The 16,477-nt window shown below is 48.3% G+C and overlaps 1 protein-coding gene across 1 annotated transcript in view; it reads left to right on the forward strand.

Annotated features, from left to right (window-relative positions):
* The first annotated feature begins 621 nt into the window (after positions 1-621).
* The window catches only part of LOC119453515 (uncharacterized), an 89,197-nt gene continuing 73,341 nt past the window's right edge, over positions 622-16,477 (forward strand). The window contains exon 1 of the mRNA XM_037715559.2: positions 622-754. Coding sequence (XP_037571487.2) covers positions 653-754 — 102 coding nt within the window. The 5' untranslated portion in view covers positions 622-652. The remainder of the gene's footprint in view (positions 755-16,477) is intronic.

Consider the following 16,477-nt stretch of genomic DNA (forward strand, 5'->3'; position numbering starts at 1 on the left):
GCATGGCTTAGCAGAAATGACAATGACTCAGCGAAAAAAAAGATTAACACTCAAAAACCAACGGAATGGGTTCGGATGTGGTACTAAGCGAAGGAAAAGGCTGAAGGTTGATGGTCCGAGTCATAGTCATGAGCATGACTAAGGCTTTCACCTTAAGGTCTCTTAGGCATAGCTAAATGTGCTCCTGAGGGCCCATGACATGAATTTTCATGTCATGCGTGTCATGTAGGTCATGAAACAGCCACCTACGTCTTGGTGGTCTCATGGTGGTTTCGATAACTTGGTAAGACACTGCTTCGCATAACATCGATTCCCACAGGACATGGGATCTGCCGGATTTTTTTTTATAATGACATGCGTCGAAAAAACAAAATACAGTGGCCATAATGCGTTCATTTGTTCTTTCTTGAAGGAACAGCTTTTCGGTGACATTAGGATGAACCATGATGCTAACGAGAATTTCAGGCTTGTTTTGTTAAACTTCGCATTTAAACGCCCTAAGGAGTCTTTATTTTTTCATTGTAACAATGACGAACGTTGCAGCAAAGCGGTATATGACGCAGAAGCTGGCAAAACATCATGGGTATAAATGTCTGCCGTGCTTGACCGGACTGTTGTCGTAGCTATTGGATGCAAATAGTCTGGAGGCGAAATGAAGAACGTGCTTTGGTCGACAGCGAGCTTCGGCTTCTTCTTCTTAATCACAAATGTAGGCTACGCAAAGTCTGATGATGCAAGCAATGACGCCGATAAGGTAAGGTCAGCATCGCAATTAGTTTAAGCAGCTTGAACATTTTTATGAACAGATTGAGACGGAATTACGTTTTTTGTTAGCTTTGGAAATTTCTTTACTCAGAGCTATGGTAGCATACAACATGAATGTGCTAAATTGATTCATTCATTCCTTACCATACTCGAATAGAATATCGTTTTTAAGCTCATGCTGAACACTGGACGACCAAAACACGCACCAATGCATTCATCCTTGGCAGGCCAGTAAGTTGCATGCTGCATGCTGCAGTAAGCAGTGCATTAACACTGCTATTTCAGCCACTTGCAATTCCACTGACATATATATTGCTTTCTTTAAGATGCCGCAGTATCATTACCTTAAGACACTCCGATGAAAGGCGCATCTTGTCTGTTCATTTTGTCCCTTCAAGGGAGCTAAACCACGAATATATCAGCTAGTATACCATCCAAGTAAACGGGAATTGCGTCACGAGCGCCATTTTATCCTTTGGTGTTTGGTAGGCGATGCTTCTGGGGAAAAACTATACAAATGAAGCCTACTGTCATGGCAGCGGCTTTGTTCATGTGCGAGAGGGAGACGGTCGTCCCGCTTGTCTTCTGCAATGCGCTCGACGAGTGCGCGATTTTCTCGAAAAACGCAAGAGGAAACGAGCACGAGTTGCGTTTGCTGCTGCTGTCTCCTTTGTTCTAACAGCTTTATTTCCAGCTATTTCTTCTTGTAATGGCAAATGCCAACAGCTCATCCGTGTTTCCTGAAATTTTCCCTTATTACGTTATGATACGTGAACCAGCGCACGCCACAGCGCGTGGGTGTTGTTTTCTGGCAGGACATTAACAGGTCGAGAAATGTGCTTTAATTCACATTTTTATTTCACATTTTCATTAGCTCATTTTGTACAACAAGAGATAAAATAAGCAAAATAATATAATATAATATAATATCTCGTATCTACAATACAAACTGCTCATTCTACAGGCGCATGTACATAATAAAGCGTGCTGCAATTTCTGAATAGCAAAAGTCATGCTTAGTTACTTTGCATGTGACAATACTACCAAAGCAAGTCGATTGTCACAACTGTTAGCTTTGAGTCCTTAGGCAAAAAACTGATCAGTAAGCGAGACCGGTTATAAGGCTGAAGACATTATTACTATTACTTGGTTTGTATGCACATATACACACAAGGACACCAAGGAAATAGGGAGGGAGCCAGCTGACAACTGCCACCGAGAGGGGCACAACGCCTGCCTACTCTTTCAGGAGGAAGAAATAGAGGAAATGAAAATAGGAGGAAAGAAAAGGGGAAATAAAGGAATGACAGAGACACAGACAGAACAAAACAAAAACACTAATAATGTCTATAAACGGGAGGCCACGTCAGTATCCTTCAGAAATGTTAGCAGAGCTCGATGGGCTTGGTCACGTCGAGCAGCGCACCCGCTTGGAAACAGGCAATCGTCAAGGGTCACACGTTGCAGTTAAATAAGTCAATATTCCTTAATTAGCAATGCGCGCTGCGCAACGAATGCGGGACACTCTACAACGAGATGTTCAAGTGTCTCACAGGAGCCACGAAAGGTACACGACCGGCTCTCTACACGTCCTTGTCGGTATAGGCATTCGCGCACCAACACAGATCCAACCTGTAACTTGTATAAGAGTGCTGTAACTCGACGGGGCAAGCCTCCACCACTAACACGGGTAGGGAACGATCCGTTTGCAATACGCTGGTCTGGGTGCTGCTTTAGGAGGTGTCGGCGTGCCATAAGACAAGCGTTTTCAAACATGCAGGAAATGTCAGGGCAGTCACATTCGTGGTGGGCACGACTTGAAGCGAGGCAATCAGCCTCTTTCTTTCCAGCGATGCACACGTGCGAGGGTATCCACTGGGTAATGAGGAACACTCCACGCGAAGTAATTTTGCCGGCAGGTTCTAGAATACTGCATAAAACTGGGCTATCGGCATCTTGTCTCAGTCTGCTGAGGGCAGCACGGGAGTCTGTAAGAGTGACGACCTTCAATATGTTTAATTCTTCGTGTACGTACTTCAGAGGAACATCAATCACTGCCCGTTCTGCAGTTGTTGATGAGGTTGGATGAAGTATTCTAAACACCCGTTTAATGTCAGTCGAAGGGCAGAAGAAAGCTGCAGAAGCGCCTTGGGCGTCACTGCGTACAGATGCGTCCATGAATACTTTAATATAATCTCCAAATGTTTCAAATAGGTGGGACTGGGCCAATTGGAATAGTGCCGAAGGCAGACCATTTCGCATACCCAAACATAGGCGAGACAGAGATTCGGGGGAAGTGGAATTGTACGTTCTGGGGCTGTGGCCTTCGAAAAATGGAGGTAATGCGTTATATGCTTACAAACAACGCAATTGCTGGAATAAATTTCGGATCTGTTCCCGCAATACAGCGCTTTGAATTCATGTGTGTCAACTCTTATTGTATCTTGTTGTGGAAGTTATGCTAAAATATGGCCCAAAACTTTTACAATGCAAATTCATAATTTAGTTGGTAGTATATTGAAGTAACAGGTTTGGTAGTGCTGCTTTCTCAACAGCTGTATGAAAATACTGATCAGTTTCTTAAAGCTAAATTATCTTGATCCATGAAGTTATTATTAACTTGCAAATATGCCACTGACGGATTAGTTTCCTGAACATTTTATTTCATCCCAGTCTTCACTTCCTCGTTCTGCAGAATGCCCATCAAAGGAAGACTAGCGTCCAAAAGTCGTTAGCCACTGATAAACGGTCTACGTGCATTTCCATCTCTTGAAGAACTTGTGTTGCACAGGGGGAACAAAAGTTATCGGGAACACTTAAGCGCGTAGCTCACTAATTGCCGACGTAAGCACCTTCGTAAGTATTGCACGGTAGCACGACATGACGCGAAGGTAAGTTCGCTGGTTGTCAGCAAAATCTGTTCGTCTGCTTAGCTCTCAGATAACAACCGCGAAGGTCGCACATCGCAGATGAATATCCGATAAACAAAACATACAAGCAGGCGGTTTTGGCGACACACAACATTTTGCAACGTAACATAAAGTGTGCCAGGCACCATAACAGACAACGTGTAGACAACGACAAAGCGTGCCCACTTTTTATTCTCTTGGATGCGGAAAAAAGTGGCCATGCTGTCCCTCCCCATGTTGACCCACCGCGCAGAACGTCTTGTGGCCTTTCTTCTGTTTTTCGTACAGCGCTGGAAGACTGGTAGATAAAGAAACAAGACCTTGCAGCGCACACTGGAAGGCAAAAGATCAGACGAACAGATTGACAGCCGAAGCAATAACCGCGATAGCGCCGCCCGTTTGTGCAATGAATGATACGACGAAATACAAAACAGCCCACCAAAATGGAAAATACGAGGAAACAATTTTTTTTCTACACACCATTCCGTAATTTTACTTTAATTATTCGTAGGTGATGAAGATACAGCCAAATTTGCAAAATGTATTCAATTTTCCGTCGGTCGAGAGAAACATGGCGACGCTATTTGCAAGGACCTTTTATTGCGATAGCAATTATATGGATACTTCAACCGGATTTCTGTCGTCGCCGTCGCCGTGAGGTTCCGTATAGATTTCAAGGGCGATAAAATCATTGCCGCGCGCCGTATGCGCAAGCGAAAGAGCGCGCGGGACGCGCGCTATCACGGAGGGCGAACTCCCCCGCGCGCTATCACGGAGAGCGAACGCACGGTGGAAAGCAAACGCAACCGTCGCCCGAAAGGCTGTGGGGGTGTGGGAGGGAGGGAGGCGGGGCGGCGCTGTGCTCCGGCACCAAAGGCGTATCTTGCCACTCAATCTCCCACGCGAAAGCAAGAAACGGGAAGAGGGGGGGGGGGGGGGGGGCAGCTTCTTTTCTGCCAACAACTTCTTTGCCCTGCGGTGCCGGTCGCCCGCACCGCCTCTTATCTCCACACGGCTCTGACCTCTGTATGCTCTGTGCATTCGCCGCTCAGTTTCCGTTGAAGCGATAGACCACGCGAACCTGCGTTTGCTGCCAGCTTTTTGACAGTCGTTGGCTGCGGTCATTCAGTGTGATCTATTCATGTTTGCTTGTGCGCGCTGACACCCCGATTTTTAATTCAGTTTGTAAGCCAATGTGTATAAGTTTATGCAGCCGATAAAACTACTATCCCTACTCCGAATTGCCCTCTACTAATTTGCTATCGCAATCGATGCTTCGCCTTTCGGGCGAAACTGCGACATTTTTTTAAAAGTCTCTTTAAAGGATCTTTTGCCATGATCTTTTAAAATATTTAACTTTAAAGGATCATTTTCGTCCTTGGAGCATTTCCAGTGGCCTATACCTAGTTACCCAAGCTGGCGTCAGAGACTTTCATTCAAGAGTGGCACACACCTACTGGCACACAGTGACCCAATTCGGCATCAAATAGGTTCATTGAACACGAGCAAAGGCCTAGTGAAACATACCCAGCGCTCCAAGCCAGCCTCAAAGAGTTTCATTCAACAGGGGTAACCACCCAGTCCCACATCTACAGTGAGTGAGTGAAATAACTTTATTTCGGTCCAGAGAAGACGCAGGGGAGACCCCGCGCCAACCGGCTTGTCCCACGTAGGGATCGCCAAGCCGAATTTGACGCCCGATCGCGGGCACTCGGGACGGCCAGGGTTCGGTCGTTGAGTTCGGGGCTTTTGCGTGTCCCTTACTACGCCCTCGTGTTGTATATTGCGCAGTATACACATTTTCTCACGAATTTGGGAGCTCCGCGTGTACCAGTGATTGTTTCTTGGGAGCCGCGGGGCTTTTCCCGATTGGATAATTTTCCCTTTACTTTCTTTAGTCGCACCACATGTGCTCGTGCTTGCCACTCCTCAACGTCGTCGTCTTTTGTAACACAGTGGACTCACGTCCGTGCGTGCACTCTTTGCCTTCATCTTTTCTTCTGGCAATCCATGGCACTTTGTTTCGCACAGCAGACTCTTCACAGGCACATACTTAGAGACGCAAGTTGGCGTCAAGTAGTAGTAGTAGCAGTAGTAGTAAAACTTTATTATAATCAGAAACCGGACAGGCTCCTACCCCAGTCCACAGAGGGGGTAGGGGGTTATAGACGAAGTTTGTCCAGCAGGGTGGTGCCCCTATTCCAAGGCCCCACTAGCACGGGCCATCCGCTCAACTCGTTGGATCCGTCGTAGCTGATCTTCCAGGGCCGGGCTAGACAGCAGCGCCTCCCATTCGTTCCACGTGCCGTTTGTTTCGTGTTCTTCTCCGTGTTCTGCACACTCCCACGTGATGTGAAAGAGTGTTGGTGTTGCTCCACACCACGGGCATATGTCTCTGTATGCCGTGGGGTAGATCAGGTGGAGTGTGTGCAAATTTATGTAGGTGGTCGTCGGTAATCTGCGCAACACGGTTGCCTCGGCAGCACTGAGTTTACTGTGCGGGGGTGGATAGATCTTTCTATTTTCTCTGAAGTATTTCAGAATTGTTGCAAAGCAAGGGTCTAGGGTTGTAGGGTTCTGTATTGCACAGTCTGGGGCGGCACGGTGATTTATAAAGCCTCGAGCCGCCTCGTCCGCATGCAGGTTCCCGGTGACGCCCTCGTGCCCCGGTGCCCACGTCACCGTTTGGATGTATTGAACCGTGGGGTCCCATCCAGTCCCGACAAGTATTCGGAGCGCCTGTGCTCCAACTTTGCCCCTTAGATAGTTTCTGCAAGCTTTCTGTGAGTCTGTGATTATTGTTAATGGAGCGTTTCGCGTCCAGCCCTTTTTTATTGCGAGCGCAATTGCAACCTCCTCTGCTGCTGTTGTACAAGCACGATCTATTGAAGCGCAGGCTGTAACTTTCCCTCTACGGTCTGTGACCACTGCCACCGCCTTCCTTACATCTGTCTGATAAGGCGCGGCGTCAGTGAATCTTGCCATATTCATGTATTTTGTCATTTTTTTCTATGTATTGTGCCCGAGCCGTTCTTCTCCCAGCATTCAGGGTAGGATCCATATTATTTGGCATGGGGGATACCGTGTACCATTCTCTAAGTTTACTGGGTATCTCATGAGTTTCTTTATGTTTTTGTACTAGTGCAACACGCCCTAACTTGCTTAAGTCTTCTCTGCCTGTTGGAGTCTGGAGCAGGCGATCTTCTTGTGTTCGTAGCTGTGCCTGGGTTAATTCTTCAATCGTGTTGTGTAGACCAAGCGCCAGTAGCTTGTCGTTTTAAGTATTCTGAGGTAATCTTAGAGCAGTCTTGTAGGCCATTCTCATTATTTGGCTAGCTTTTTCTTTCTCTTCCCTGTTCATATTATGATAGGGGAGTGAGTATGTGATGCGACTGACGACGAGACTTCTTACCAATCGGAGGGTATCTTGTTCTCGCATCCCCGTACGATTGTTTGTTATACGAGCGATCATGCGTAAGATTTGTTGCACTGCTGATTTGAGGGTATTTAGTGTGTGCAGGCATCTCTGATTAGCTTGCAGCCACATACGAAGTATTCTTATGGTATCTTTCTCTTGAATGATTTTTCCTTCTAGCTTGACTTGCAGCTTTAGACTCGGGTCCGTCCTTAGTAATTTTCTCTTTGTAAACCGGATAAGTTCCGACTTTTCCGCTGAGCATTGGAGTCCCCGTAGTCTCGTGTACCCTTCTATGGTGCTAGCTGCCTGTTGTAGTCTATCTTCTTTCTCCGCTAGGCTACCTGTAGTTGTCCATACGATTATGTCGTCGGCATATATCGTATGTTGTAGACCAGCGATTTCTTTGAGTTGCTTTGCAAGGCCTATCATGGCAACATTGAAAAGTGTGGGTGAAATTACCGCCCCTTGTGGTGTTCATTTGTTTGGTGACCGAATGGTGTCGGATTCATAATTCCCCATCTTGATTATTGCAGTTCTCTGATTAAGGAAACTCTGGAAATATTAAAATATCCTCTGTCCACAGTTAGTTTCCTCCAGCCCTTCAAGTATTCCTTTGTGACTGATGTTATCGAAGGCTCCCTTTATGTCAACGGCCATAATGACATTTTCCCCCACCTTTCAGACGTTCTTCAGTACTTCTTCTTTCAAGAGTAGCAGGATATCTTGCGCTGAAAGGTGTGGGTGAAAGCCAAATATTGTGTTGGGCATCAGTTCGTTGTGCTCAAGATGATTTAGGAGCCTGGCGTTGACCACTCTTTCAAAAATTTTTCCTAAGCAGTACGTAAGCGAGATCGGTCTCAGGTTCTCGATGCTCAAATTTTTTCCTGGTTTAGGCACCATGACCACAATCGCGTGTTTCCGTTGTCGTTACACAGTGCCTCCCAACCAATGTTTGTTAATGTATTTTGTGAGAGCTACAATGGCTTCGTCATTTAGGTTTCTGATCATAACGTTAGTGATTCGATCAGCACCCGCAGCCGTGTTCTTTTTTGTACTAAAGATTGCTGCTCTGACTTCTGCCTCCGTGAAAGGCTTGTCTAGCTCAGGTTGCGGTGATCCTTTATACCTTCCGTGGTATGGAGGTATCTTCCCGTCTTCCCCGAAGCATTTTTTATGGATGGCTTGAATGAGATCTTCTTTTGTGCCAGGGTATGAGTGTGTAGCGCCTCAGCATGCGGCGCCCGTCAAGGAAGAAGAAGTTGGCATTCGAACGCGCGGCAGGTGCAGAGCGCGAATAAAAAAAAATCAGTTCGAAAACTCAACGCTGTCAGGGCTAGATCTTTCTCGTGTTAGCTCCGACAGTTAATGGTGACCCGATAATGAACACGCAACCCCAACCATCCCGCATGGATCCCGCCGGCTCTTCCACCCAGCCTACCGGTCCTGACGCCCAAGAAGACGCCAGACCTAACAGTGCTGCGGTGGCTGCGATCCAACACGTCAACCTGCCACCATTTTGGCCAAACAACCCCTGCACATGGTTACTGCAGGTCGAGGCGTACTTCCGTCTACGGCAAATCACCAGCCAACAGACCAGGTACTGGCATCTGGTGTCCTCCTTACCTCCGGACGTAGCCGAAGACTTCACAGATATTTTAGCTTCGCCGCACCCGAGCCATCCCTACGACACGTTGAAGGAAGCTATCATTTCCCGCAAGTCCGAGTCTGAACACAGCAGACTAGCAGTCATTAATAACGTGCGAAACGTCTACTGGTGTTCCTCGGCCCTTCGTGCCTAAAGCGTTTCGTCGTGCAATTTTTGATCAATTGCACAACATGAGCCATCCGGGTATTCGTGCGACCCAGAAGCTAGTCACATCTCGTTTCCTTTGGCCAAGCATCAATGCTGACGTCCGACGCTGGGCGCGAACCTGCCTTCAGTGCCAGCGTGTTAAAATTCACCGTCACACGGTCACTGCACCATCCCTCTTTCGGCCTCCCGACGCAAGGTTTTCCCACGTACATCTCGGCATCGTCGGCCCTCTTCCACCATCACAAGGGGCCTGTTACCTACTGACATGTGTGGATCGCTTCACCAGATGGCCAGAAACGTTTCCCGTTTCCGACATTACAGCACCGACAGTGGCAAAGGCTTTCACAAACGGCTGGGTATCACGCTTTGGATGCCCTGCTGTCGTCACCACTGATCGCGGTCGTCAATTTCAATCGGCCCTTTTCACCGCACTTGCCAATATCTTGGGCATTCGACACATCCACACGACTGCCTACCATCCTTCAGCCAATGGCATGGTCGAACGGCTTCATCGACAACTGAAAGCTGCCCTCACTGCTCACCAGCCAAGAGAACGTTGGCTTGATCACCTCCCCTTCGTACTTCTGGGCATCCGATCAGCATTGAAGACGGATCTCGGCTGCTCATCAGCTGAACTAGTCTATGGCGTGTCTCTGCGTCTTCCAGGTGAATTCTTTGCGCCGTCGTCGCCCCCTTCCACTCATGATGCCTCTACGTACATTCGAGAGCTGCGCACCACGTTTCACGACCTTGCTCCTGTAATTCCTGCCGACCGACACCCCCAGTCTGTCTTCGTCAGCCAGGATCTGCATGACTGCAGTCACGTTTTCGTTCGGCGTGACCAAATACGGCCCCCACTCACACCGGCCTATGATGGCCCTTTTCGCGTCCTCCATCGTACACCTAAAACGTTCACGCTGGACATCAACGGCCGTGAAGACGTCGTGGCTGCCGATCGACTAAAACCTGCATACATTGCCGCTCTCGCGTCCGCGGAGCTTCCATCTCAAGTCTGGACTCCCACATCCAAGCACGTTCACTGGGCGACTCCTATGGCTCACGCTCTACGGGGGGGAGCCCTGTAGCGCCTCAGCATGCGGCGCCCGTCAAGGAAGAAGAAGTTGGCATTCGAACGCGCGGCAGGTGCAGAGCGCGAATAAAAAAAATCAGTTCGAAAACTCAACGCTGTCAGGGCTAGATCTTTCTCGTGTTAGCTCCGACAAGTGTATTAATCTTTCGATGGCTTTACTATTTTCACTTTTCGTCTTTGTTGGGTCAACCATGGCTTTAAGTATGTTCCATGTTTTGGCCGTACCCAGGGTTCGGTTGAGTGAATCATAGAATCTGGCCCAATTGGTTGAGGCTAGTTGATTCGCGCATTCTTCTGCACGCTGGGTGATATGTCTGATTTTTGCCTTTAATTTGCTGTTACGCTTCTGCCTTGTCCATCTTTTTGTAAGGCTTCTCCTTGCTTCCCAGAGATGTAATAGGTGGGAGTCGACCTCAGGCGCCTGGTTTGTTCTTGTTATTTCCATTGTGTACCTTTCTTTTTGACTTCTTATTTCGTCGCACCATTCATTTAAGTTTGCTATGTCTGTGGAGGTCATCCGTTTTTCCAGTGATTTTCTAAACGCATGCCAGTCCGCTATTTTGGCTGCGCCAATCTTTTTACGTATTTGGTTTGTGTGTATCGTGGTGCATATTATTACGATACCTTCTAGAGATGCTAAAGAGACGAGCCGCCGCGAGAAAGACGATGAAGTGTGTCTGGGCTTTTGGCTCGAGCAAGGTGTCGGCCTGGCGGTTTTTGGTTCCAGTGTAAATATATTGTAAATAGCTTCTTTCGTGTGTGTCTTTGCACACGTAACAATATAATATAGTGGTCACTGCCTAGATTTTCTAGGGTGTTGGACCACTCCACAGCCTGACAATTTTTGCACATGGTTAGATCCGGACTTGTGTCATTGAATTTACTGTTTCCTATTCTTGTTGGGATTGTTAGATCTGTTAGGAGTGCCATGCCTGTCTCTTCTATTTGTTTTGAAATGTTCTTCCCTTTGTTATCCTGCGTTAGGTATCCCCAACTTGGATCTTTTGCATTAAAATCGCCCACAACTATCAGAGAGTTGTGTTTCGCTAGTTTTACTGCACCTCCAAAGAGCTGCTCGAAGGTTATCTTTGTCTGTTTAGGTGGACTATAAACGTTTAATATGAAGGCACTGTTCTTTTTCTTGCCTTTACATAAGATTTCTGTAATGGTATGTGGTATTTCGATTCCTTGTATTGGTTTATGCTGTATTGCCGTTATGGATTTGTGGACTAATGTCGCTACTTTCCATTTACTGCTTGTATTGACGTCTTCACCGTGAGTATCGTAACCCTGTAGGCTTGGCTTGACTCCAACCTGTTGGAGGGCTATTACAGCTGGTGGCCTCTGTTGTTTGGCCACCAGCTGTAATAGCTGTCCCTTCTTCTGCCGAAATCCACGGCAGTTCCACTGCCACATCTCGCACTCTTCGGTAGTTTTTGCTGGTCGGTTAGGCATTTTCGGTGGATTCTTGTGTCGTGCTTATTAGGCCTTGCCTGTTGTATGCTTTTTCTGCTCTTTCCCTTATGTAGCTACCATTGGTATGCTTTCTGAATGCTTTTGTGAATTCTATTTGTTGCGCTTGTATTTTCTTTTCCATAGCTTCTACTTTTCTGTCTGCCAGCGCCATGACTTGTTCGATGACGGAAGGAATTATTTCTTTTATGGCTTCTTTAAGAAACGATATCGTGACTGTAGAGTCTTCGCTCGTTCTTGATGCGTTGTATTGTTGCTGCTGCCCTACCAGGGAGGTTCGAGTGGATTTCTCTTGCGGTTGTTGCTGATGCTTTTGTTGGTTTCTAAGTTGCCTATTTTCTCTTTCTAGATCCCTCATCCTTACGCGCATTAGCTCCAATTCTTTCTCTAGTTGTGAGAGTTGTGTGTGAGTAGTTGTTTGCGTGTGGTGTGGAGGAGGTTGGGAGGCTGCTGCTGCCCAGCTTACCGTTTTTTTTGCTGCTGCTGCTGCTGCTGCTGTGACGTCTTCTTGCTCTTCTTATTGTTGTGTTTCATGTCATGTTGTTGCCTTTGTTGGGCTGCCACATGGTCCTTCCTTCGGTTGCCCTCTCTAAAGCTGGAGCGGTCACGAGAGTTGGATCTGGATCTCGAGCTGGAGTTTGATCTGGATCGGGACCTAGAGCGTGATCCCGCGTCGGTCCCCTCCGATAGGTCCCAGTCCGTTCGATCCGAATTAAACCATCGGCGTTTAAGGATTCCTTTGGATTGCTGACCGTTTTGATATTTCGGTGGCTGTTGCGGTGGTTTGCCCCGTTGGGGTACCCGTTTAAGTCTCTTGGTGCATTCCGTTGCCGCTGCGGGATGAGCCCCTCCGCACAGGGCACACTCAGGAACACACTCGTGGTCTTTTGGTGGGTCTTTGAGTCTGCAGTCACTGCACACATTCACCGTAGGTGTCGGACAGACGTCTGTCCTGTGTCCCTGGCTTTTACACAGTTTGCAGTATTGTCTCGTGGGTTGGTAAGGTACACAAGGCATCTCACCACCATGGTAATACACTAAACGCGGCAGAATAGATCCGTCAAAGGTTATCAATGCCGTCTCAGATTTTCGTAGCATGCGCGTCTGGAGGATTGTGACGCCCTGGGTGCGCACTCTTAGGTTGTTTAGAAGTTCATCTTCTGGCGTTTTACGTTCTATTCCGTGCACAACTCCCTTGAGGTACCCTTCGGATGTAGAAATGTAGGTATTCACAAGATGTCTGGTGCTGTTGAGTTCCAGTGCTGTTATTTTCAGTATCTGCTCTGCAACTTGCTCGTGCGGAGTACTTGCCATGATGATGTTGGATACATTGCGGAGACGCACCAGGAATTTGTCACCTCTGCACGTTTCCGGATCTCCACTTGCACGTTCAATCGCTCTTGCTACTTCATATGTTTTCAAGTCTCTCACCACGAGCCCTGGTTTGGGCCGTATTATAATTTTCATATCGTTCCTAGGTAGAGGCGCCACTCGTGAGCGTCGGCGGCCTCTCGTCGCACCTGTTGCATCGCGCCTGCTGCGGTGCTCCTTCATAGGTGTTCCGTTACTGCCACATGTGTTGTTCTCGCCAATTCCGCGGGTTTCGGCGCCCCCCGTTGTTGTCGTTAGGCTTAGCGATCCCGCCCGTTGAAAATCGCTGGCCTGCCTGGATCCTTCGAGGGTCCGCGCTTGCTTGCTTTATCGTTTATGTTCCCGTAACGATATAGCGAGCTGCCACTGACCGTTTTTGAGTTCGTCCGTCATCTGCCTTCGTCTTTTCATAATGCTCGTTCTCGTCGCCGCTGGCTGAATCCACTTGTATCGCCTCGTCAGATGAAGGGGGATCCTCGGCGCGATTGGTTTCAGAGCCCAGTTGACTTTTCAACTCTTGATAGTCCGTATCCATGCTATCCCTTGTGGTTTCCGGGTCGTTATCCATTGCGTTTCCATCGCTGTGCCCAGGTCGGGTGTTAGTAGCCGATGCGCTGCTCCCCACTCCGCCGTCAGGACTAGTACGGCGGCTGGGCGTTCTTGGTCTTCAGTCACCTCAGAAGGGAAGAAATCGGTTTCGTCGGCCCGAAAAGTGGGTGTCAGAACGGTCCCGGCATACTTCCGCACGCACTCGACAGTCAAATACGTTCATTAAAGCGCGGCACACACTTACCGGCGCATACCCATGACCCAACTTGGCATCAAAAACTGACAGTCACTTTAGCATACGCCAAAGAGGGTGAAGGCGAAACCCTGCGCGCTAAAGAGACATTCATTAAATTACTTGCCATTCCCATTCAAATGCGTTGCCACTTCCACCGAAGATCGTGAGTTTGACTCTCAGCAAAGGTTGGAGGTTGGAGTGCCTTAATTAACTTCATCTTAATTAACTGTAAATTAATTAACCCTAATGGTTGTGGGTTCGACTCCCACGGGACATTGATTTCGTTTCAGATGCATGTGAGAAGTCCACTTGCCCTCAAGTTTACGCGAGAACTTCACGATCTCTATTGTAATCCAACTTGTAGATGTGGCCGGTTCGCCAAGATTTACAAGTTGGTTCGCTTAGAACCAACTTGGAACCAATTTCTACATCCCACGCCAAGTTTTCGACCACCGTCTGATGTAGCATTTAATGCTTTCGCCTTAAAAAGGATCATTGAAGACCAGCGCCGACCGAGTGGCACATACGAAGTGTCCAAGTCGTCGTCATATAGTTTCTTGGAGCCGCGGTGCCTGCACACTCCCGCATCTACAGTTACCCATGTGGGCGTGGAAGAGGTTCCTTGAAGAACGGCACGTATGTACACATTGGCATATACTCAGTGACCCAAGTTGGTCGATGGTTGTTTTGAAGCGTTGTTCCCTGAACACAGCAGCCCGATGCGCTGACTGTTCGACCATGTACTACCCAGTGACCGAAATAGGCCGCAAAAGAGCTAGATAGAGACATACACAGATACAAAAGTTCCCGGAAAGTGCGTGTAATACGCTCAGGATGCAAACGAAATAAAATCAACTACAAACCGTATGAGAGTTGTCAGGTTGCGCAGAACGGGCTCCTGAGAGCACATGCGCACCTGCCAATTTCCTTTACTCCATAGACGCAGGAATAAAAAGGGGCAGCTTTAAAGCATTTCATCAGACGCTTCACGAAAGCTTGCTTCACATAAAGTCAAACATGTGCGTTGATGTCTGCATAATTGTTTTTTTGCCGAATGGACAACTTAAGCCATTGGGCATATGTCAGAAAAGACATCTTGCTGCTGACTGCTGTCGGGCTTCGTAGAGAACTTGAGTCACTAAACATGGACTGGCTGGCGTTTTGCCGCGTAGACAACTTTGGCCACTAGGTAGCATTGAATCTGCGTGTACTTTAATTCCTCGTAATGCCTAAAGCCAAACATTGAGCAGATCGTACGCACTGTGGGACTCGGTGTTATCCGAAGCATTTTGCAGGCGCCTAGCTATCTAGCAGTGTGTTGGGTTTCGCATAGCGATGCGAGGTGAACCAACGGGATCGTGTAAATTGAGTACTTGTGTGTGGGGTCGCCAGCGTACGTGTCTGCGAGGCACCATCACGACGACGACCACGTTGAAGACGATCGTATGGTGCGATGGCGTTGCGCTGTCAAGGCCGAAGGCGAGCGATCGAATCCCGGCCGCCGTGGCCCCATTTCCATGTCGGCGAAATGCAAAACGGTCTTGCACTTTGCACTGAGCGCTTGTCAAAGAACTTCAGGCGGTCGAATTTAATTCCCCCATTACGGCGTGCCTCATAATCATATCCTGATTTCGGCACATAAACCGTGGGAATGTAATGCTTTAATTGTATGGCGCAACGGCATGATCTTTATGCTAACCAAACGACGTGAGCCTACGGCAGGGAAATTGTAGGCTTCTACATAGGTAGTGGACGAGCCTAAGCAACGGGAGCATGGATTGTGACGTCATCAGCGAGTACGTGTCTCCAGTGAAGAAATCTTAGGGCACGAATAACTTGGGCGATCATGAAGTCGGTACAGCGTCCCACAATTTCTACGTAGCGTGCTACGAGGAAAGTACTGAGGAAAGTCGGTTGGTCACGGAGATAGTGCAGTCTAACACGGAGCCTCTAAGCGTGGGCTGTCACACGAAAAGTCACAGTTGCGCCAGAAGGCGAAGCATCGATTGCGATAGAAAATCAGTGGACAGGTCTACGAAGTAAGGATTGCAGTTTCATTGACCGTATAAACTTGTCAACGTAGTCATACAAACTAAATTAACAAACATGGTAACACGCGCACACAAGCAAGCATGAACGCATGTCTCTCTATGACCGCGAAAACTCGATTACAAAACGGTGTACTGAGTAAGCTCGGCAGCAGCAGCAGCGAGCGAATCGACCTTTGTGCGGCCGCTCGCATCAACGCTGACTAAGCCGCTAAAACAGCACAGGCAGGACTCTGCCCTCGGCGCAGATACAGCCCGCCGGGCGGGCGCGAGTGGTCGCTGGGGCAGGGCGGAGTAGAACGCGCCCTACCCCCTCTCTACCCTCCCTCCGGAGCGTTGTGTGCGACTAGAAGACGGCACGCTTTCTTCCCGCTTCCCGCCCTTGCGTGCGCGAGATAGAGTCGCGATCGCCGGCTCACCCTTGCATGCTTTCACTCCCACATACAGCATACGGTGCGCGGCGACGATTTTACAGCCCGTGGACTTTATACAGAACCTCACGGTGACGACGACGGCAGAAATGCACCCCGGAGTGTCGATATAGTTATCATCGCAATAAAAAGAAGACGAGGTATAGGGGCATCGGGCGCACGCACCGAGCGTTTCAAAGGGCTGGAGGACTTTGTAACGACAGAAGTATGCCTGCAATCGTGGCCTATTTGTCATAAGGGCCCAATTCGTGGTTATTATATTATCGTGCCTACTAAAAAGAACCTGTATCGGGATGTATGCGATCTAGTATTGCTGGTCCTTATGTACAGGGCCATTGGCAGTGCAGGCCAGGGTACGGATTTGTTAAGACGAGT

Source organism: Dermacentor silvarum, chromosome 5 (assembly GCF_013339745.2).
Source record: "Dermacentor silvarum isolate Dsil-2018 chromosome 5, BIME_Dsil_1.4, whole genome shotgun sequence".
Classification (NCBI taxonomy): Eukaryota; Metazoa; Arthropoda; class Arachnida; order Ixodida; family Ixodidae; genus Dermacentor; species Dermacentor silvarum.